The sequence below is a fragment of the Juglans microcarpa x Juglans regia genome, chromosome 1D (assembly GCF_004785595.1).
Source record: "Juglans microcarpa x Juglans regia isolate MS1-56 chromosome 1D, Jm3101_v1.0, whole genome shotgun sequence".
Classification (NCBI taxonomy): domain Eukaryota; kingdom Viridiplantae; phylum Streptophyta; class Magnoliopsida; order Fagales; family Juglandaceae; genus Juglans; species Juglans microcarpa x Juglans regia.
The window spans coordinates 7313445-7337491 of NC_054594.1; the positions used below are offsets into that span (position 1 = coordinate 7313445).

The 24047-nt window shown below is 35.2% G+C and overlaps 3 protein-coding genes and 2 pseudogenes across 4 annotated transcripts; 3 read left to right on the forward strand and 2 right to left on the reverse strand.

The window, feature by feature from the left end:
* Positions 1-6413: 6413 nt before the first annotated feature.
* LOC121239979 (FT-interacting protein 3-like) lies at positions 6414-11761 on the forward strand. Of its 2 annotated transcripts, XM_041137411.1 has the most exons (3): positions 6414-6666; positions 7112-7173; positions 8468-11761. In XM_041137411.1, the coding sequence occupies exon 3, from the start codon at positions 8546-8548 to the stop codon at positions 11576-11578; it is 3033 nt and encodes a 1010-aa protein (XP_040993345.1). In that variant the 5' UTR covers positions 6414-6666; positions 7112-7173; positions 8468-8545; the 3' UTR covers positions 11579-11761. The 2 variants fall into 2 exon arrangements, with proteins under 2 accessions (XP_040993345.1, XP_040993337.1); XM_041137403.1 differs by lacking the exon at positions 7112-7173.
* A 1344-nt stretch (positions 11762-13105) lies between these two features.
* Positions 13106-14177, reverse strand: LOC121240026 (annotated as a pseudogene).
* A 4267-nt stretch (positions 14178-18444) lies between these two features.
* On the forward strand, positions 18445-19309 carry LOC121240011 (annotated as a pseudogene).
* Positions 19310-20318: 1009 nt separating this feature from the next.
* LOC121239995 (kiwellin-1-like) lies at positions 20319-20885 on the reverse strand. The gene has a single exon (XM_041137421.1). The coding sequence runs from the start codon at positions 20883-20885 to the stop codon at positions 20319-20321; it is 567 nt and encodes a 188-aa protein (XP_040993355.1).
* Positions 20886-23147: 2262 nt separating this feature from the next.
* LOC121240019 (kiwellin-1-like) lies at positions 23148-23997 on the forward strand. The gene is given in 3 exon segments (XM_041137456.1): positions 23148-23216; positions 23219-23688; positions 23970-23997. Coding segments are annotated over 3 exon segments (567 nt in total).
* The last annotated feature ends 50 nt before the right edge of the window (positions 23998-24047 follow it).

A 24047-nucleotide genomic window follows, 5' to 3' on the forward strand; every position in this document is an offset into this window, starting at 1 on the left:
CCAATACTATATATTAATTTGTGTCATGAATTCCATATTTTTCTTAGCTATCATTAATACAAATAGAAAAAAGAAGAAAAGAAGAAAAGGTGGTCCAAGATGGTCATATGCATGTGAAAAGTGGAGGAGATAGAAGATATAAAAATTTTAAAAATTTTTTATGTAATTATTTTTATATATATTTTTATACTTTTTATTAATATGATTAATTGCATTATTTTTTTTAATAACAAATAACTGTTTCAATCAATTATATCAAATAAATGTCAAATATAAAATATACAAAGTAATATATATATATATATATATATATATATATATATATATATAGCAGAAATCTAAAATTAAGCTCCAAAGCTTCTTTTTCGTGGGCATGGGATCCACACATTGGAATATCCAATATGCTTCTCAATTCCCCCATCAATTTGACCCCACCACCATCCTCCCTCTCACCTTTTCATCCCCATTTGTTCCACCTTTCCCTTGTCAAGGTGGAGGCGAAATCAGTCATTTGCCACTCCTTCTGTTCACTTTTTATCCTAGCTTTAAATTGCAGTATCAAGCATCGAGGTGGTGATAACGATGTGTCGACCGGAATGGACCCCACCTTAGTTTTGGGTACAGGCAAAAATTCAAGAATACAAAAATAAAATAGCGGGGCGACATGCTCCAAATAAAAACTCAATAAAATCAAACCACCATATAAAAATAAAATTGAAAAAGCATAATGGACCAAAAATTCAAGTTGTGCGAAAATCAATTCGAATAATTTTTTCAAATTATTTTTTTTTTCTAGAAATATTTATACATACCAATCATATATATATTAGTTTGATTTAATGTGATTTAAGAATATAACTGATGCAGTATTAATTTTTTAAATTTTAAAACTAGTATATATATAAATTCGATGTTAAAATATATCTAAAATGGAACTAACCGGACCGGTTACCCTTGGCAAAAATAATCCCGTCCGCGAATATCTATTGAATTTATGAGACCAGCCAAAACAGTCTCTGATGTTACAAATATGGGATATACTTCATGTACTTAAATTTTCGTTTTTTATTTACTAAAAATATCTTCAAAAACTAATAAGTTGCCGTTTTTTTTTTATCCCCACTTAATATTTAAGCTATAACGTATATACCTCAATTAAAACTTGACTGTTAATATAAAAAGTAATATAATATAAGATAATTTTAATGATTATATTTTAAGAGGAAATTATTGATTAACTCCACTCTGGTGGACCACCTCATCTTATATATATAGATTAGCCAGTAGTACTCATTTTATTTGTTTTATACATCCTTTTATATATATCATTGGACGAAGCATATACGTCATTTTTTATATTTAAAACAGATGGAAGGTAGTTTTAGTAATAGTATTGGTGGATCAGTACCTATTTCATTGGATATAGAAGAAAATATTAGTCATTTAGTACATTTCTCTATGAATACCTAAAATCCCACACAATCTCTCCCTCCAAAGTCAAAAAGAGCCAAGAAGGCTACGAACCAATCTCTTGGATGTGATCATTTTACAAGGATTGAACCTATTGATCTCATTGCACCCAAAGTTCAATGCAATTATTGCTTTAAGATTTATGGGTGCCATTATAAAAATGGTACTTCATCAATGTCACACCATCTAAGATATTCTTATCCAAACTCTCCCATTAGAGAGAATAAAAATCTTGGGAATGATAAATCACTATCACATACTAGAGTTAGGATTGATGGTAAAGGATCTAGTCCTCAAGTGTTAGGACAATATGATCGTGAAAAATTAAAGGCGAGGATTTCCAATTTGTTTATCCAGTGTGAATTGCCATTCAAAGTTATAGAGTATCCGGCATTTGTTAAACTTTTGGGTTATTTAGAACCTATACACACTTTGCCATCCCGAACCACCTTTCAAAAATAGTGTATTAATTTATATAAAGAGGAGAAGCAAAAGTTGAAGGTATTGTTGAGCAGTCAAAGAGTTTGTTTGACCACAGGTATATAGAGATCGGTACAAAACAAGAATTATATTTGTGTTACATGCCATTATATTGATCAAAGTTGGGTATTACACAAGAAAATTATAATGTTTTTCAAGATTACTAATCATAGGGGTGAGACTATTGCTTAGATGTTAGAGTCTTGCTTAGCGGATTGGGAGATTAACCGTCTTTGTACGATCACCATGGATAATGCTTCCTCTAATGATGTTGCTATTGATCATGTGAGGAGGAACATAAGAGATAATGAGTTCACAATTTTGAGAGGCGAGTTCATACATGTGCGATGTGCTGCACATATTTTAAACCTCATTGTATGTGATGGTTTAAAAATTATTCATGATGCTATAAATAAGATTAGAGAAGCAATAAGATTTGTGAGGTCCTTACCGGCAATGCTTGATATGTTTAAAACGTGTGCAAACAAGCTGAATATTTTGTGTGGAAAAATGGTATGTCTAGATGTTCCTACTAGATGGAACTCAACATACCTAATGCTTAGTATTGCTGAAAAATACGAAAGAGTTTTCGTACTAATGGGAGTGAAGGAGTCACAGCTTTTGGCACCTCCGTTTGAAGATTGGTAAATGGCTCGTATTTTTATTAAATTTCTAAAAGTTTTTTATGATGCCACTTTGAAAATCTCTGGCTCATTGTACGTGACCTCTAATAAGTTATTTCAATAAATTTATACAATTGAGAACACTTTAAACAACATAGGTCAGAGTGGGGATGCTATGTTGATGAAGATGGCTTCTACTATGAAACTTAAGTTTGATAAATATTATGGGAAACAGATAGGATGGACATGATTGTTTATGTAGCTTTTGTCCTTGACCCTCGATATAAGATTACAGCCTTGTCATATTGGTTAAAAAGGTGCAAAGGGGATGAATGCGGGATAGAATTGAGGCCAAAGTAAGATTGCTCATGAATCGTTTGATTGAGCAATACTGCAAGTTTTATGGGCTAGGTAGTGGAAGATCAAATATGACCCATAGAAGTTCATCAAGTATTATTGGTGATGACTTGAACTGTGAATATTTTGATACAGCTCTAGAGCAATATCTTGAGAAGCAAAACAATTCAGTACTTGGCTCGGACATAGATAGGTATTTGTCGAATGTGATTGAACCAAAAATACCCGAGTTTGATATTTTGGATTGGTGGAAGAAGAACTCATTTAGATATCTCATCCTTGCGGAGATCGCACGTGATGTATTGGGCATTTCTATTTTCACCGTTGCATCCGAGTCCGCATTTAGCACCGGTGGACGTGTAATAGACCCATATCGAAGCTCATTAGCTCCAGAGACTGTCCAAGCACTAATTTGCACGCAAAATTGGTTGACTTGTAAACCACTTAGTTCTTGGGAGGTCAAGGAGCATGTAGAACGCGTTGACATCGAAGGTAAACACTTTTATTTGTTAAGTTTGGTTTTTTATTATTAATTTATCCATTTAACTTAACATATATATATATATATATATATATATTTTGCTTAAGGTAACCCCCTTCCTTCAACTTCAGCAACTTAAGTAACTTCAACTTCAACTTAATTCTCTTCTTAAGGTTCCCTTTATTTTTGTAATAATTCATTGTAATACTCTGTTTGTTTGGATTAATGAATTACTGGTTTGTTCTGATTTCTGATTTATATGGTCTAGATTTTGATGCCAATAACTACAAGGTATGATCATATAAGACAAATTTTGATGCCAATAACTACAAGGTTTATATGGTCTCAGCCTAGTCTTTTGTTTCAACTTTTTAATGCTCCACTCAACACAAATGTATCTATCTAACATATATATGAAACGTTTTACTTCTTATTTCTGTCTTTTTTATACTTTATGATCTTAAAACTCAGATTGAAACTCTTAAATATTTTTTTCCTATAAAATGAAAGTATCACCAGATCAAAGAGAATATGAATTGAATGGACTAGGAAAAAAAAAAAAAAAAAGAGGAAGAAAAGAGAGAAGATTGGCATTCTAATACTTACACTACTCCTATATATCTAACCAGTTCTTATTTAACAGTAACACCATACAATGCTAGAAGATCAAAATTGAGAGCAAAGAAATATATATTCTCATAATTTGTACATTGCTGAAGGCACATAGATAGATCATTTGGGGAAGTTATTTAATAATACTTTTTCTTTTCAAGTCTCTTCATGCCAGTGGCTGAGTAGCTGAGTAGTGTTTCATTTGAAATGAATAGGGGAGGACAATGGAATTCAGGTGAGAATTGTGAGGAAGGTACTCAACACCTCAACAAAACTTCAATCACCAGCTACCCTGAGAAGAATATCATTGTAGAGCAAGTCATAAAGCAGGTAAAAACTCCTGTGACTTTCTTGAATATTACTGATTTATTGAGTTTTTTTTATCTGGATTCATTTTGCAAGCAGCTTCATTTGTATATTCATCTATGTGGTGCCACCAAGAAATAGTTTAATTAGTTGTGATGTATTGTTATTTCTTTTGTTTTTTATAAATTTATGTTTTAGTTTAATTCGTTGTGATGTATTATTATTTATTTTATTTTTTTGTAAATTTATATTTTGCATTGTGATGTAATAACAATATTATTTATTTTGTATTTTTATTTATTTTGTTTTTTAATTGATTTTTTTATCAAAATCTTTTATAAAGTGTTTAAATTATTTTTTTAAAACAATTTGGGCAATTTAAGCATATCAGATTTTTTTTTTTAAAAAAAACAAGTGTTATGAATCATTTTTTTAAGTTTTAAAAATAAAAAATAAAAAATAAAAACCGGATTTATCCAGTTATAACCCGGATTAAAACCGAATTTTTAATCCGATTATCCGTCCGGATTAAATCCAGATTAATCCGGGCGATTATCCACCAGTATTTTAGCATCCGGATCTTGGTCCGGTTATATTCGGATCCCGATGAACACCCGTATTGGTGGTGGGTAACTTCTCCTGATTTCATATTTAATGGTAAAAAAACTTAATTTTTTTCCACATAAAACTTTATTTCTCCAATTAGTGTGAAAGATGGATCAGAAATTATTAAAAAAAAAACGCCTATTTAGAAATAATTCTCAAGATTTTCATTAGAGGGGTGCGAGTGTATTAACATTTTTAATAATTTTTCTCCAGACTTGAAAACTTAGATATTTTTATAATTTCTTGCCCCTGATTAATATATATATATATATATTTAAAATAGAAATGATATATATAATCCTGAAGTGTATATTCTCTGCATACTCTCTTTAAAAAAAGTAGATAAATTTATGATCTTTATCTTTTTCTTTTTTAAAGTGCTTCCATTTTTTTCCAAATAGAGTATGCTGAGACTACATAATTTATAACTGTATATAGTATTACTGTATTTAAAATCAAAATCCTATTTTTATATTGAATCATAGAAGACAAACTCGTGATCAATTGTAAAATAATTTTGTTATACATCAGCTACTATTCACATCCATACTCTAAACCTGATAAATTTTTTTCCCATAGAGTATGTGATGTTTTTTTATAAGATATGAAATGTAGAGTATAAGGAAGTAAATAGTTACTGATGAAAAGAATTATTTATTACAGAAAAAGAGAATATTTATTGTTGGATTCCAACCTATTAGCACATGGTTCAGACATTAATAATTAAGTAAAAGACAGCCACTAGGCTAGCAACTTAACATGGATATACTTGGCTTGGGAAGCTTTTCACAAATTTTTTATAATTATTTTTTTATATATTCCAAATATAAACACTTTCTGATCTGTTCTAAAGAAATTCTCATGTCTCCAAACTTTACTTTACATCTCATCATCTGTCTCGATCTTTATAATAAAAAGATAAAAATTAGAATAATTTTTATATAAGCTAAAATAAACACATTTTAAACAATTTTTGTCCAAATAGTTTCTTATTCCATCTCTCCACTTTCAACAAATACAATATAAATAATATATCATTAATTTTGTTTTTTAAAAAAAATCAGGCAACCTTTCGTTATCAATCTATGTCCTAATAATCGTGTTGTCTGAGCGTAGGGGATAAGATTCTCGTATCTCCAGCCTCAAAAGGAGAGAAAAAAATTCAACAGAAAATTTTAAAGTTGCGTGGTTAGTTGAAATTGAATTGAAATTATAAAATATTATTATTATTTTAAAATTTAAAAAAATTATAATAATAAATTAAAATAAATTAAGATGAATTTAATAACCGTCAGGACGTAGAGATGTCACGTCAGCGTGCTTGACTCATGCAGAGAGTCTTTGCGTTCTACCCAATACCGCAATACGTACATTCCCATTGGCCATTATCTTTTGAAGCATATGGCATGCCAACAGAAAAGTACAAAGGAGTAGGGACAAATAATCCACACGCGATTCTCAAGAGCCTCCTTAGTTTTACCCCCTCTTCTTTCTTTGTTGATTCTCTCTTCTCCGTTCAATAATATAAACCTGTTTTACTCGTTTTCTAGGACTCTCTTACGCCTTTTGGAACCATCCCAGAACCAAACCTGGGCTTTCCATCTGTTTTTCTTCTTCTCCTTCGTTTATAAGTTTATCAAAGTCTGTCTCTGAGCTCACCAAAACAGGTTCTTTGTTTTTTTTTTAATTACTCGGCTCCTGATCTCAAGTACTCTGTGGCTTTGAAACAAGGTGCGTCGGATCTTGTTCTTCTTTCTGAGTTTTGATTATTGTGGTTTTTTGTTGTTGTATTTGGGTTTAATCAGCTGTAAATGATTTTTACTGCTTGAGGGTGTTCTTGTTTGATGGTGTATGAGGTATTTGAAGCTAAATGGTTCTTTGACCCAGTGGGAAAATTTCAGAAATTTTGTTTTGGGGGATAACTATTTTTGCACAAGTTTACTTTAGAATCTGGATTTTAAGTATTTCCCGAAACTTTTAGAGTAACTGGGTGGAAAACTTGTCTGTTTTATCTCTTTGTTCTGGGGAAAAAGTTTATTTTTGCAGAAAATTATTTTTTCTAGTTTTCTAGAAATTTTTGGAGGATCGGATTAATTAGAGAGACTCGGATTTTTTGTTTTTTGTTTCTGTTTTTGTGTTCTGTCCCGATTAAAAATCTGATAATTTCTTTTTGAAGATTCCGTATATTATGCCCTCTTTTACGGTCAATGGTCACTGAAACGGCTCAGGAATTTTCTGGTGTGATTCTTATTTCAAAAAGTCAAGGACTTTTCGCTATTTGTTCCTTCCTCTTTTCTTTTCGTTTATCTGTTCTATTGTAATTCTTAGTTTCATTAGAAAGCTAAAAAGCGATGTAGCTTTTCTATGAGAATCTGCTGCTGAAAAGATGCATCAATTTTCTTTTCCTCTTTATCTTTTGTTTGGAAGCCAATGAAAATTTAGGGTTATTGTCCCATTTTTATTGATTCTTTCTTGCTTTTCGTAGGAGTTTCATGATATATCTATTATTGTTTTGCTTACTGAGATATACGAGATAATTAAAAAAAACATGGTGTCTGATTTTTAATAAAAGATTAAAATATGATGACCTGAAACTTATTTCAATTAAACCAATTAACGGGGGCTGTGGTGCATAATTTAGTGATAGAAGTTAATATCTTTGTCAAGGAGCCCCGACTTACTATTATCTTTGTAGGAGTTATTATCTCTACTTTAAGCTCGATGCACTGTGTCATGGGTAGATAATTGGGGAATCAGTCAAAAGAGACTGCATGTTAGATTGATTTGATAATTGACTTTAGTGTTTTCCATCAGCCTAGGTTTTTAGCGTAAATGATAATTTACCATGATATTAGTCTTTCTATCTTCTTTCTAGACCACAAGTTCAAGTTCGAAAGTTCTATGCATCTGATTCTGTTCATTAAGAGTAAATGTGGACCCATTTTTTTTTATGGGGGGGGGGGGGGGAGAGGGGGTCTTTTAGATTGATTTAATGATTAAATTTACTTCTTCTCATCACCTTGTGTTTTTTAGATAAGTATTAATTTATCAAAGGGGCTTGAGATAGTTTTGGAAGACCTAATGGCTTATGTCTAAACTAAAATATGCTTGAGGAATGACAGACAGAAAGGATTAACCTGTTGACTCTAGATTGTCAAGAATGGAATCAATTGAGTATAGTTGGATTGCATTTTGATGGTTGCTGTGATTAAATATCTCCAAACTGATATTGTATTCTCTCTCTTTCTCTATAAAGCTAAGTGTCTCGTGCATTCTTGCTTCATATTAGGTAACATTGAAAGTGCAGGTTATTGTAAGATATTGACTTGAATTTGGGCATACAGATGCAAAAGTACAGCGGACTAGATCCAATATAAGTTGTTCTTTTTTGCATTTTCTGTTTTGTGTGTTTCAACTTTCAACTGGTTCGAGTGTTTCAGTTTCTCAAGTCCATGTGTGAATTGTTTAATTATTCTTCTCTATTTTCTTGGTTAATATTCTTCAATGCTGACTATTTGTTCCTGCCTTTCAGGTGCCCTACTGACAAGTCCGGCGAATAGCTTCTTATATAATTTTCACTTATCTCTTGCCAGTTCTAAACATACATATCATGAGTAATCTCAAACTAGGGGTTGAAGTTGTGAGTGCTCATGACCTTATGGCCAAAGATGGGCAGGGCTCATCTGATACTTTTGTGGAACTCCACTTTGATGGACAAAGATTCCGTACTGCTACTAAAGAAAAAGACCTGAATCCTGTTTGGAACGAACAGTTTTACTTCAATGTCTCTGACCCAAACATCCTATCTAACCTCACCCTTGATGCCTGTATCTATAACCTTAATAAAGCCAACAACTCAAAATCCTTCCTTGGTAAGGTTCGTCTCACTGGGACATCATTTGTGCCATATTCTGATGCTGTTGTTTTGCACTACCCTCTTGAAAAGCGTGGTTTTTTATCACGCGTAAAAGGGGAGCTTGGTCTGAAAGTCTTTGTCACCGATGATCCTTCTATAAAATCCTCAAATCCACTCCCTGCAATGGAGTCCTCTCTGCATACAGGCTCAGATTCAATCCAAAGTCAAGAACCAGTAGAACAGGTTCAAAAATTTCTCCCAAACCTTTTCTCTAATGAAAAGTCCCGGTCAAGACAAACATTCCACCACCTTCCTAATGCCAATCCTGCACAACCACTGCAGCATAACATTCCCTCGATGGCAACCCAGTCAACTGTAAACTATGGGATGCAAGAGATGAAATCTGAACCACAGGCCCCAAAAGTTTTTCAGATGTATTCGGGTTCATCACCGCAATCAGCTGATTATACAGTTAGAGAGACGAGTCCTCACCTTGGAGGGGGACGAATTGTTCATGGTCGAGTGATACCTGGAGACAGGCCAGTTAGCACATATGATCTTGTTGAACAGATGCGGTACCTTTTTGTACGTGTTGTGAAAGCTCGTGATCTTCCTTCAAAAGATGTGACTGGTAGCCTTGACCCTTATGTTGAAGTAAAAGTTGGGAACTTCAAAGGAACTACAAAGTACTTTGAGAAAAAACAAAACCCTGAGTGGAATGAGGTGTTTGCCTTTGCAAAGGACAATGTACAGTCAACTTTTCTGGAAGTTGTAGTAAAGGATAAGGATACACTAAAAGATGACTTTGTTGGGCTTCTGCGGTTTGATCTCCGTGAAGTGCCTACACGGGTTCCACCTGATAGTCCTTTGGCTCCAGAATGGTATAGGCTTGAAGACAAGAAAGGGGAGAGGGTGAAAGGAGAGCTAATGCTTGCTGTCTGGTATGGCACACAAGCTGATGAGGCTTTTCCTGATGCTTGGCACTCGGATACATATACTCCCAATGATAGCTCTTCAACTATCTCCTCACATACCCGCTCAAAAGTTTACCATTCACCCAGATTATGGTATGTTCGTGTTAATATAATTGAGGCACAAGACTTGGTTGTATCTGATAAGTCTCGTTTTCCAGATGCATATGTTAAGGTCCAGATTGGTAACCAGCAGTTAAAGACAAAACCAACTCAAGTGCGAAGTCTTAATGCAGTCTGGAAGGAGGAGTTCTTGCTTGTTGCTTCTGAGCCTTTTGAAGAACTTCTGGTCCTTTCAGTTGAAGATCGAGTTAGTCCCACCAAAGAGGAGACCATTGGGAAGGTTGTTATACCTTTAAGTATAGTTGAGAGGCGTGCTGATGATCGAATCATCCGAAGCCGGTGGGTCAACATTGAGAAGTCCATGTCAGCTGCCATGGATGGGGATCAGGGAAAGAAAGACAAGTTCTCTAGTAAACTACATCTCAGTGTATGTCTCGATGGAGGTTACCATGTGCTTGATGAGCCTACTCACTACAGTAGTGACCTCCGTCCTACAGCAAAGCAGCTCTGGAAGCCTTCAATTGGTGTCTTGGAACTCGGCATTCTGAATGCTGATGGGCTCCACCCAATCAAAACAAGGGGAGAGAAAGGTACAGCAGACACGTATTGTGTAGCAAAGTATGGGCACAAATGGGTTCGAACTCGAACAATAATGAACAGCTTGAGTCCAAAGTACAATGAACAGTACACTTGGGAGGTTTACGATCCAGCTACGGTTATTACAGTCGGGGTTTTTGATGACAGCCACGTTGGTGGTTCAAATGATAACAAAGACTTAAAAGTTGGCAAAGTCCGTATTCGAATTTCTACTCTTGAGACTGGCCGAGTTTACACCCACTCTTATCCATTGCTAGTCCTGCACCCTTCCGGTGTCAAAAAAATGGGTGAATTACATCTGGCAATACGGTTCTCGTGCACATCACTGATGAACATGATGATGATATACTCTCGACCTGTTCTGCCGAAGATGCACTACATAAGGCCTCTGAATGTGATGCAGCAGGATTGGTTGCGTCACCAGGCTGTAAGCATAGTGGCAGCAAGGCTTGGTCGAGCAGAACCCCCGCTTAGGAGGGAGGTAGTTGAGTACATGTCTGATGCACACTCTCATCTTTGGAGCATGAGGCGTAGCAAGGCAAACTTTTTCCGGGTGATGTCGGTTTTCTCTGGATTACTGGCGGTTGGAAAGTGGTTTGGGGATGTATGCATGTGGAAGAACCCGATAACAGCAGTACTAGTACATGTTCTCTTTGTCATGCTCGTGTGTTTTCCAGAGCTGATTCTACCAACAGTTTTTCTGTACTTGGTCGTGATAGGATTTTGGAATTTGAGGTTCCGCCCAAAAACTCCTCCTCATATGAATACAAGAATCTCTTATGCGGATTCAGCACTCCCTGATGAGCTTGATGAAGAATTCGATACATTTCCAACACAACGGGCTCCTGACATAGTTCGAGTAAGATATGATCGGTTAAGGGTTGTGGCTGGGAAAATTCAGAATGTTGTGGGGGATGTGGCTTCCCAGCTAGAGCGAGTTCAGGCACTCCTAAGCTGGCGGGATACTCGTGCCACCATTATATTTGTGATCTTCTGTTTTGTGTCTGCCATTGTATTGTATGTGACACCTTTCCAGGTGATTGTTCTTCTGGCCGGGTTTTACTTCATGAGACACCCCAGGTTTCGGCGTAGGACCCCGGGAGCACCACTTAATTTCTTCCGCCGGCTGCCAGCCAGGACAGATATCATGTTGTAGGCTCGTTTTGTATCAAAATATTCTCCTTTCAGCGCGAAAGTGTTTTGGATGTGTTTTGCAGTGATTGTAAATGTTTTGTCCATCTCTAGTTTCTGTTGCTTATGTTTTCCTGTCATGTAAGTTGATACAAATGAATGCAAGCTATAATATACATTGTAGTTTTGTATAAACTTATGTTTATTTCTGAGTTTGAATAAATTCTTGGTCTGAATGTCTTTTTAGATTAAATTCCTAGAGATTTGGGGGTTTGCTTAAGTCTTAAGGTTATACTTTTTGGGCGCAAGCAATTTCTATGGATCATGTTTTCATTGGTTTTTAAATTGATAATTCACATGATCATCCATGTGATATATGTGCATTACTTGGGTCTAACCGGACAAAATACATGTTGCGTTTTCTCCAAATTTTCTCGAAACAAAAAAAAAAAAAAAAAAAAAAAAAAAAAAAAAAAAAAATTGTCTTTCTTGATCTTCTTTTGAACGACAAAGGGGCGTTAGTTGTCGTGCCGCTATTTTGGGGACCTTGACTGGAACTCTTTAAATTTCAGACACATCGTGGCAATACTTTGATGGCTTCTCCAAAATAAAATAGCTGAATATTTAGCAGATATGGAGTAAAATGTCTGAATGAGAGGATTAACTTGGTTCTTATTCAATGAAGCCACCTTTTTTATTTGAGAAATGATATTTGCAGTCGTGGAGTGCGTAAGTGTCGTGCAATCTTTTAAAAAAAAATGAATAAATATTAGATTCACATAAAAAAATTTAATTTTTTAATAATAGATTTTACTCTTTTACAAAGCGATTGCGAGACGCTTACACATTCTACGACTGTATATAACATTACTCTTTTACTTTTTGGCTATTGTATAGCACGGATTTTGCTAGAAAAAATGACATTGCGGATTGTCATTTACTCATTGTAACAAGTTCTTGAGCACTAATGTCATGTAATCTAGTAGGGTTGGTGTAACTCGACTAGTACCATAAAAATGTTCCAAAAATGATGAGTTGACAACGGTTTCTGGGGTGATGCATACATACATACAGATCTTCCTTCCACTTATGTTTGTGTTTAATCCACGTAATACGAACTCTGAAGCCCAACTCGTTGCTTCAATTGAAACCTTTACCACTTCAGGCATTTGTCACAATCAAGCAAACCAAACCAGGTTTATATTATAATTTTGCACAGAAAGAAAAATCTTAAATTCATTTGCCTATTTTAACTTGCTGAGAAGTAGACATGAAGTAAGTAGAGGTCAGAACAGAGCACAAGGATCTCTTTGGCTGGCAGGTGATAGTAGCTATTCGATTTAAGAAGAAGATTTATATGATTATACACCCCAGGCAAGCTTTTGTTTCTAGTCAGGTTAACCCTGAGGACTGCATACCATCTATGCAAAAGGTGTCCCAATTTTCAGCATCAAAGTAGCCAGTTCTCAAAACATGTATATCTTTTGGTCCGTTACAGAATAGTATCAAAAAGCATGATTTATGGAGAAAATGGTTGCGTGATGTGATTCAGTTGTCTACACCTATGCCACAAGATGATAACCAGCACCCATCTATCAATGCAAAAGCAAACATATGAAACATAATAATCAAACCAGCTAAAGAGAAAATATTTTGTACCTGCCACCCTTTGCACTATCCACAAGAATCCAATCAACTAGAGAGCATTCTTCATCAGAAATTTGGTTTAGAAGGTTTCCATCTTCATTTGCATGTAGAACATATATTAGTCGCTTCTCTTGCAATATATCCGGAAAATCCTCTCGAGAATCATTTCCATGAAGCTGCATCACCTCAAATCAATGCCATACTAACTATCTCGTTATTCTCTATGAAAGGTAATGAGGATTAGGCAAATATGTACCTGCACAAGTTCAAGGTTCGATGCATCAGAAGCTCTTAAAATCGTGTCTGCATCATCATCCACAAATACTCCATCCAACAGGCTCTGCCCCATATTCCCTTGCAACTTTTGAAATTTCCTCCGCTTCCGAAAGTGAAACAGAACGTTTTGAATTGGGCCAAATAATCATCCCAATAAAATCAGCACCAGCTTCTGCAGCCATTGCAGCATCTTTAGCTGATGTAATCCCGCACATTTTAACCAAAAGGCCTAGTCTTTTCAGCTTCCTGATCAGGACTGAAGGAGACTTTTTCTGACTGGGAAAACTTACGAGTAAATTTATTCTGCGTAGATGACTTGATTCTTGAAAAGTGTAGTATTCGCCCTTTCATTCCTGCAAGTACAGTGGAGAAATAAGCCAGCGATCCATCTGGTTAAGAGGATAGGAATATGGCTTATTTTTTCCAGGACTAACTTCAGCCCCTATGCCTAAAGTTCATCCATGGGTCCATAAGAGGCTCCATTTTCAAGGCAGGGTAAAAGGGAGAGGGAGGAGGAAGAAAGAAAGAGAGAAAGAAAAGAACGTCTGTTCTTCCGACCAAGCAATGCCTTCGACCTATGCAGCACGTAGAACATCCTGAAGGATGAAACTACTTCCTTCGGCCAAGAACAATGGCTTGGGCTTCACGTAAAACTAACACCTGAAATTTCAATGAAACATGGAGAAGAACTCAAGTAACCGAACCATGATATGTCTCTATACGATCTTTGTGAGGAAATTCACTGAGTAGTTAAAGTGCAATGCGATAAAGCAAACATTCAAACAATAGAAAACACGCAGAGAGACTGTGAGCATATTAATTGTTTATTTTGGGATTAAAAAACGAAACTTGTTTTCAGGAGGTGCCGATGAAAGGAGCAAAGATCGTCGATCTCCGTCTCAATTCACGCCTTTGACTGAACAATGCACCAAATCATCATAGTCATCCATCACAAATGGATCATTTGTTGCATGTTTTTCAGCAAAATGGATAACATCTAATTAACATTGCCAAAGTAACTTAAATCAATCTTGTACACCAATCATTATAAATAATAAATAAAACCATTTAAAATACAATAGATCAAAAGTTAGGAGATGCCAAAATCCGGGATGAAATATAACATTTCCCTTTCCTCAAAATTGACGATGAGGACTTGAGTTTTTGGGATTTGGCTAATATGGCTCGGGAAAGAGGGTCAGAGTAGGACTTGGCTACTTTTATTGCAATTGCTTGGGCGCTTTGGTATAGAAGAAACAATTTGATATATGAGCAGGTCCTTCTTGGAACACAAATGGTGGTTAATAATACTCTTATCTTTGAAGTTAGAGTTCAAATAACTTCAAGTTTTTGATGCATCACAGAATCACGTTAAGAAAGTTGTATCTTGGGATTCTCTACTAGGCTACCTTAAGTTGAATGTTGATGGTACAACCTTTTATGAACAACATACAACAGGGGTAGGAGTGCTTCTTCGAGATTACAATGGTGATGTTTTGGTTGCTTGCAGTAAAGTGGAAAGGGAGGTAGTGTCTTCTGAATTTATTGAGGCTATTGCTATGCTTAGAGGATTGCAATTGTGTGTCCAATGGTGTGTTCCAAAGTTAATGATTGAAACAGATTGTTTGCTTCTTGTGAATGCTTGAATAATCTTACTGATTATATTACTGATTTTGATTTTCTACTTCAAGATATTCGAAGAATGATGACTTGTTTTCAAGACGTTCAAGTTTTGCATGTAAACAGACTAGGGAATACTACTGCACATCAATTGGCAAGGTATCTTAGAATGTTAGTGATATTGAAATGTGGTGGGATTTTTGTCCTTCATTTGAAAGTTAAGCTGTTTGGTTTGACCAAAACAATTTGTTGTAAGGACTTATTTGATTCAATGAATGAGATGTTGGTTATAAGAAAAAAAAAATTGATGATGAGGAATAATTATCCATATCAATGTTTTGAATATCGTTTTGGTGGCTGTTTCAGTTAAGACACTGAAATAAAATATTTCGATACTGGTACCGTTTCGGATAACGTTTTGGGATAGTCTATATATAATAAATTAATTATATATGTATAAATTATATTTCAAAATAACATCAACGCAAGTTTTTAAAAGTTAAAACACATATTTATAAAACTCAATAATACTTTTAAGTTCTCAATCCAACTTTTTTAAAAAATAATTACTCATCTTCATCACCAAAAGGGAAGTAGGGATTTGATTTTTAGTTCTCGAGAAAAGGGGATTAAAAAAATTTAAGAAAATAGTCTTCAAATGTGAGAATTGGCTTTCCTGAGCAGCTATAAAATTGAAAGAAGCTAAGAGTCTTAGTAGACGGGATGAAGAGGTTTTAAGGTGCCTTAACTTGCCAATTAAGCCTAGTAACTTGGCCATTTCTATGGTCCGGTGGAATCGTCCTAAGGAGGGATGGGTAAAGTTGAATGTGAAAGGAAGTTCTATGGGTAATCCAGGTCCCTCAGGTGTGGGGGGAGTTATTCGTGATTCAAAAGGGGATTTTCTTTGTGGTTTTGTTGTTTCTACTGGCCATAACTCAAATAATTATATAGAATTGATGGGATTATTACATGGCCTTCGACATATTTGCAGCTTGGGTTACACAAATGTAGAAATTGAACTTGATTCTATGATTATTATTCATTGGCTTAGGATGAAGAGATGTAGGATTTGGTATATGGAGGATTTTTGAGAGGAAATTCAAATGGAGGTTAGTAGACCTCAATTACTCTTTTTCTCATTCTTTCAGAGAAACTAATGCAGCAGTGGATGGTTTAGCTAAAAAAGGAGCTCAAGGTGTTAATGGGTCTTGGTCCTCAATTTCGGATCTCCCTTCTTTCATTAGAGGAATCATTAGATTGAATAGGGGTGGTTTCCCTTATGTTCGGAGGAATAGGAAATGAAGTTTAGTTTTGGGATGGTTGTTAGTTTGTTTTTGATTGTTATTTATGATTTGTTCTTTTGTGTTGCGGGGTCAAAAAGTCTTGAATGTTATCACGGTATTCTTCTGCTATTAAGTGAGGGAGTTTAATAAAACTAGGAGGGAGTCATTCTTGGACATGAGACCTTTTTCTCTTTATAAAAAAAAAAAAAAAGATGTTAGAATTAGATTGAAAATTATGAAAAAGTCAGAGTTTTAACATTAGTTACAAAAAAAAAAATAATTTCGGCTGGTACACTGAAAGAAGCTGGCACATCAAAAACCGGTCGGTATTGACCAAAACACACCGGTACGGCTGATATTTGACCCAGTACCAAACATATACATTTCCTGCATCGGTCACTATCCCGATACGATACGAAATTTAAAAGACTGATCCATATATCACTCAATTTCATTTCATTTTATTCTAATTTGACATTAAAATTATTAAATGGGTTTGGATGGGTTTTCCTTGAGAGAAATGATATTTACAGTCGTGGAGTGTGTGAGTAAATAAGAGACCCACATGAAAAAAAATAATTTTTTAATAGTAAATTTCACTATTTTCAAAACTATTGCGAGATACTGACGTACTTCACGACTGTATCTAGCATTACTGATGAGGCAAAAATAATAAAACTTATTATGTTTTTGTTTTCATTTTGATGCACCAAGTTAAAGATATTCAAAAACTAGGACTACACAGCTTGGGCCACCCACAGGTTGGCTCCAGATGGCCCAGCCCGTCTTGGGTGGTCTGAGTTGGACTACCATGGGGCCTATCAAGAGGTCATAGCCCAATATATAGTTGCTACCTCTAGTGCAGGTATCCCTTTTTTTTTTTTTTGTTTTTTTTTTGAGTTTTATTATGGGTTGTTTTTATAATAATTTGATAAGCACGTGTTAAATTTGATTATAATAATTTAAGGTACAATATGCGGGTTGGGGATCTCTACAGTCATCCCAAAATACTCAAACCTACGTATTAAATAGTAAGAAAATTATAAAAAGAAAATACAGGGAAGGAAAATTGGAAAAAAGGGAGTTGCCCGGCCAACTCCTAATTGGCAAATAAACTGCTACATAATCCTAGAGAAGGCCTTTGATCATGAAGGTGATTTTTGCTAGCTAGTAGTCAGAGAAGAGTTACTACGTACCCTAAGTTTCTACTATAGCTATTATATATATATATATATATATATATATATATATATATATATATATATAGGATTTCTCTAGTTCTGAAGGACTTAACTAGTTTCTACTATAGCTAAGTTTCTACTATAATAACAGTACTCTTGCATGTCTTAATTAAACATGTTTGTAGCCCTCATCTTTCAGCAAGTATTAGCAGTTATTTGAAGAGAAATGATAACCTTTTTACTCTTCTACAATTTCTATACAACTTTCTAATAAAATAATATTTTTTAAATTTTGATTTAAATTTGATGTATTTAAAATTTAAAAAAAATATTATTTTATTAAAAATTTGTAGAAAAAATGTAAAAGAGGGGTATGGATATCATTGCTCTTCTTTGAATATCCATCGGTCTGTAAACAGTGTCATGACAACGAAACAGCTGCTCCAGACAATCAAGTCAAAACTGATAAAGCATACAAAAGGGCTTGTTATAGTTTGCCAACATATACACTAGCCTTGCTCTTTGTATCTTCTAACGAGTGTCTTTTCTGCATCTATACCGGATCAACTTTATTATATATATAATTCAACCTGCAGATCAATCTCTGTCATGTGTGCATATATGTGCGCTTTAAAATTCAAAGTCGGGTATGCTAATCTCCGCCAGGAGAAAAAGAAAAAAAATACAATCATTCTCAGCCAGTATAAGATGCTTTTAGACCACAAACATCCAATGAAAAACATCTAGCGCACGAGGGAAATCCTAGAAAAGAAGCACACAATTAATTACGTTTAATTCTCTCTCTCTCTAGATATCTATATTGTATGTACCTACGCGTAATTCATCTATGCATGAGCATTCAACACAAGAAAAAAAGTGTGAGAATGAAGAGCTTGTGCTCAAAAGCATCCTTTCATCCTTTCTCCTTTTTTTCAATTCTCCTATTAACAAACTACTGGGGCGTAAAAGCTAAGAAATGCAATCCAAGCGGCAGCATATAAAGGGGAAAGGAACGCCCTAGCCTCTTGGGCAATGCAATACTGAGAATGACTCAGAATGTTGTCTTGAAGGCAAGATATACACCACTTACGAGTGCTCACCACCAGTAGTTTGCTACACAAAAGCCTTTCTCACCCTCAACAACTTAGAGGAGGGAGGAGATGGTGGTGGCCCATCAGAATGTGATGATCAGTTCCACTCTAACGACAAACCCATGGTGGCGCTATTGACCGGATGGTTCAACAAAAAGAGGAGATGTCTTAACAACGTCACCATTAGAACCAATGGGCAGAGTGTGGTAGCCTTGGTGGTAGACGAGTGTGATTCAACTATAGGGTGTGATGCAGACCATGATTATCAGCCTCCATGTCCTGACAACATTGTTGATGCCTCTAAGGCCGTGTGGGAAGCTTTGGGTGTGCCTCGTGATGATTGGGGTGGGCTATGTTAAGATATAAAATAAATAATAAAAATTTAACTCTTCCTATCAGCTTAACCTTTCGGGACAAGTGGTAATTTCACATGGTATCATAGTAGAGATCTTGAGTTCAAACCCTGACTCTACACTCTACCCCATTTAATTAAATATTCCACGTGTTGGATTACCTATTGAGGGAGAGTCTGGCTCACGCGTGAGAGAGATTGTTAAGATATATAATAAATAATAAAAATCTATCCCTTCCTATTAGTTTAAGCTTTTGGGACAAGTGGTAATTTCACAGGCTAGACATTATATGGTCCGATGCTTAGTTACTTTCATATGGATTGCCTTTAAAATAACAAACTTTCAAGTCCTCTTGCTGTTATATATTGTAGTTGTTTTATGGTGATGGAGAACTGGAAATGCACTTGAAATAATCTATTATGTATGGTAAGTGTTAAATATAGTTTTCATATTCAAGTTAATACACTACTAGGTATGCACTTCCACCTGCTATATTGCTTTTTATCATCATTGGCCATGCTTGAAGAATCTTGTAGTATTTGAAAAATTATATTTACAAGCTAGTATGGATAGGAGTGCACGTCCTTCACACTGAGGACATAGCTGGATTTCTCTAAATTTGCCCACCCATACATGGTTGTTGCGAGTAAAGATATATATGTGGGTTTAGTTGGTTCATCAATAGAACAAAGAAATAACAAAACCATCGCCTTACGAGAAAACTGGATTACTTCAATGTGCGCATGCATGGTGCATAGCATGGCAAACAAGAAATCAATAAAGAATAGAGTAGGGGACTATATATTTTAGGTTGATTCATAGACAAAAGAATCGGCCACTATTATGGTGAGATTGGAAGACTAGTTTTTAGCATGGTTATTTTTTCTTTCATGGAAAATTACTCGTAGCAAATTAATCTCACTCTCCTTGTGGGCTATTGTACATCCCGACTCCAAGATCCTCATGTCAATACAACACAATAGATGTATTAATTGATGCAAAACTTTCAAGGTGCTGAATACAAACAGGTTTTTAATTTCGTAGGCATTCAAAGTTATAGCAAAAAAAAAAAAAAAAAAAAAAATCTTCTTACTCATTCGGTTCATGAAGTACTAGCAAGTTGCAAACATGGTGCAATGAAATTGTAAAAATTGTAAATAGTATACCATATACTCTGCAATAACGTAGAAATGCAAAACAAAAGTACTAGCAGAATAAACATGCCTTTGTATTCATAGTAATATCATACACGTACAAACTATAAATCAGAATGAACCTCCCCACAGGTGTAGTATATCTTAAATACAATGGAAACTAAACATCAAACCAATAAATGTCTAATTCACCCCAATCACTTTGTGGCACTCCCAAAGCCATCCAAACAGCTTTAGAGGCATCAACAATGTTGTTAGGACATGGAGGTTGGTAATCATGGTCAGCATCACAACCCATAGTGGAATCACACTCGTAAACTACCTTGGCCTTGACACTCCTTCCATTGCCATAGATGGTGATATAATTCGAACACCTTTGCTTATTATTGAACCATCCTGTTGACAGTGCTACCATAGGAGTGTCATCAGGGTGATACTTGTTGTCGCATTCTGAAGGTCCGCCACCATCCCCACCTTTTTGAAAGCTGTTGTTGGTTAGTGTCGCCTTTGTATGGCTAGACACGGGGGGTGAACACTTATAAATAGTACAAGGCTTGCCTTGCACGTAACAACCAGAGTCGTTCTCTTGGTTATGTTGTCCTGGTGGAGGCTTTGTCCCCCTTATTATGCCACTGGGCTTGCAAGTTTGAGCTTCAACTCCGGACCACTTGGTGAGAAGGAGAAAGAAGAAGAGGGCAAAGCTTGTAAAACAAACTTGGTTCTTCATATTTTTTTCCTCTCTGGCTTCAGTTATGTTCGGTGTGAAGAAGTTGTAGTGGTTGTGTGTCCTATTTATCAGGGGCGACTCAATATAAATTGTGGTCTAAGGTGAAATTTAACTGAATAATTCGTAATTATAATACAATAAAATATAAATTATTATATGAAATATTTTCAAACTTTTCAATAAAATGAGATTTTAATTAAAATATTTAAATTTAATTTTTTATGAATTTATATTTACAACAACAACTTAAAATGAGGTCTCAATACAGATTTTGTGCCCTCAATTTAGCAAGATCTTAAAAAAATTATTTAAAATATAAATAATCCATTGTATTACTTATAAAAAAAATCATTGTATTAAATATTAAATTTAATATTATGGGGCCTTGCACATATTGAAAACTATAACAATTATTTAAAATTTTATTTAATGAAATGATTTTTATTTTTTTTTCAAAAAAAAAAATCTGGAGGCCTTACATAGGGTGGGGCTTTAAGTAATGGCCTAAATGGCCTTACCATTGAGTCGGCCCTGCTTTTTACAGAGATATTTTTAATGTCATGGTGGGACATGTGTGTAGCCATATCTTTTGAGGAAATATATATATGGTACTTTTTCTTTGAAAGGTGATTTGGTATGTACATGCATCTTGGAAAAGAACGAAACTCGACTCAACGATTGAAATTAAATATAAAACCATATTATAAAACTGTGTTGATTACGTACGTAACCATATACGAAGCCCTACTTTTGTATCTTTTGGCCAGCCTCTAACATCTCAATCTTGTGGCCGGGCAGTCAATCTGTACCCTTGAGATGCAGATCCAGTACTAATGCATGCTTTTGATCATGTCTATTGTCTACAATCTCAACTTTTCATCGCCAAGCAAATTTGTTATATATGGAAGGTTGTAAGTATGTTTTCTAACGTCAAAAAATAATTTTGAGGGATAAGTACTATTCTGGCTTGTAGGATTTGATTTTTTTTCAAATGAGTCCTTGAGATCTGCCGCCGGGGGAGGGGGGGGGGGATATCAAATGATTTCTTCTAGCACTGTTCATTCGTTCCCGGCCTGGTTCGGAACCTGCAAAACAGGATTTCGATTTTGGGTTCCAGCCCGGATAAAAACGGATCCGGAACCCGGATTGCAAAATCCGGACCAACACGGTCTGGGTACGGGTCGAGGACCTTGGTACCGGATTTAAACCCTATACCTAGGTCTTTTTAAAAAGAGCCCCCGTGTGATTGCTCCCCCCCCCACTCACTTCTCTCTCTCTCTCTCTAGTCTCTCGTTCTCTCTCTCGTTGCATTGCGGCAGAAGCAGAAATCCTAGGTCCGTAATTTCTTCATCGAAATTCCCTTAATTAATGAAAGTTACTTTACATGAAACTCATTTGTTACCATTCTTTTAAGAATCTAAAAAATGATGTCAATCAAAATGCCAAGTGAACAACAAATGTTACAATATTAAAAGCCTTGAAAAAACTTAAACTTATAAAACTAAAATCAAAGCCAAAATTAATAACCTAAATTCTTTTGGAAAATCAAATTAATTTAAAATTATAAATAAAAATGCCCAATTAGAAGAAATTGAAACACTAATATTTAAAATACATTTGAGAAAAAGATTGAGAAAAAAATGGAGCCAACCAGTACGAACTAATTCAGGTGGCACTAATCATGGATGGCCGGCCACATATACATGGCCACGTTCAACAACTAATCATCCTTGTTTTAGAGATTTATTATGAATCAGTCACTATTTATTTTTAATTTATAATTTTTTCATGAAGTGTGTTGGTATTTTTATAGGATATGAGGTGTAAAGTAATGAATAATTAGTGAGAAGAATTTTTCTTTATTTTATTTTATTTTTTCTCCTTGCTTTTCATTTTTTTAATTATAGTTTCTAATCTTTTTACTTTCAGTTTATTGTTATAATATCAACTTTATTATATATATAATTCAACCTGCAGATCAATCTCTGTCATGTGTGCATATATGTCCGCTTTAAAATACAAAGTCGGGTATGCTAATCTCCGCCAGGAGAAAAAGAAAAAAATACAATCATTCTCAGCCAGTATAAGATGCTTTTAGACCACAAACATCCAATGAAAAACATCTAGCGCACGAGGGAAATCCTAGAAAAGAAGCACACAATTAATTACGTTTAATTCTCTCTCTCTTGATATCTATATTATATGTACCTACGCATAATTCATCTATGCATGAGCATTCAACACAAGAAAAAAAGTGTGAGAATGAAGAGCTTGTGCTCAGAAGCATCCTTTCTCCTTTTTTTCAATTCTCCTATTAACAAACTGTTGGGGGCGTAAAAGCTAAGAAATGCAATCCAAGCGGCAGCATAAGGGGAAAGGAACCCCCTCTTGGGCAATGCAATACTGAGAATGACTCAGAATGTTGTGTTGAAGGCAAGATATACACCACTTACGAGTGCTCACCACCAGTAGTTCGCCACACAAAAGCCTTTCTCACCCTCAACAGCTTTGAGGAGGGAGGAGATGGCGGTGGTCCATTAGAATGTGTTAATCAGTTCCACTCTAACGACAAACCCGTGGTGGCGCTATCGACCGGATGGTTCAACAAAAAGAGGAGATGTCTTAACAACGTCACCATCAAAGCCAATGGGCGGAGTGTGCAAACCGTGGTGGTAGACGAGTGTGATTCAACTATAGGGTGTGATGCAGACCATGATTATCAGCCTCCATGTCCTAACAACATTGTTGATGCCTCTAGGGCCGTGTGGGAAGCTTTGGGTGTGCCTCGTGATAATTGGGGTGAGCTATGTTAAGATATAAAATAAATAATAAAAATCTAACTCTTCCTATCAGCTTAAACTTTTGGGACAAGTAGTAATTTCACATAGTATCAGAGCCGAGGTTCTGAGTTCAAACCCTGACTCTACACTTTACCCCATGTAATTAAATATTTCACGTGTTGGGTCACCCATTGAGGGAGAGTCTGGCTCACACGTGAGAGGGAGTGTTAATATATAAAATAAATAATAAAAATATACTTCTTCCTATCAGTTTAAGCTTTTGGGAGAAGTAGTAATTTCACAGGCTAGACATTATATGGTCCGATGCTTAGTTACTTTCATATGGATTGCCTTTAAAAAAAAAAAGCTTGCAAGTCCTCTT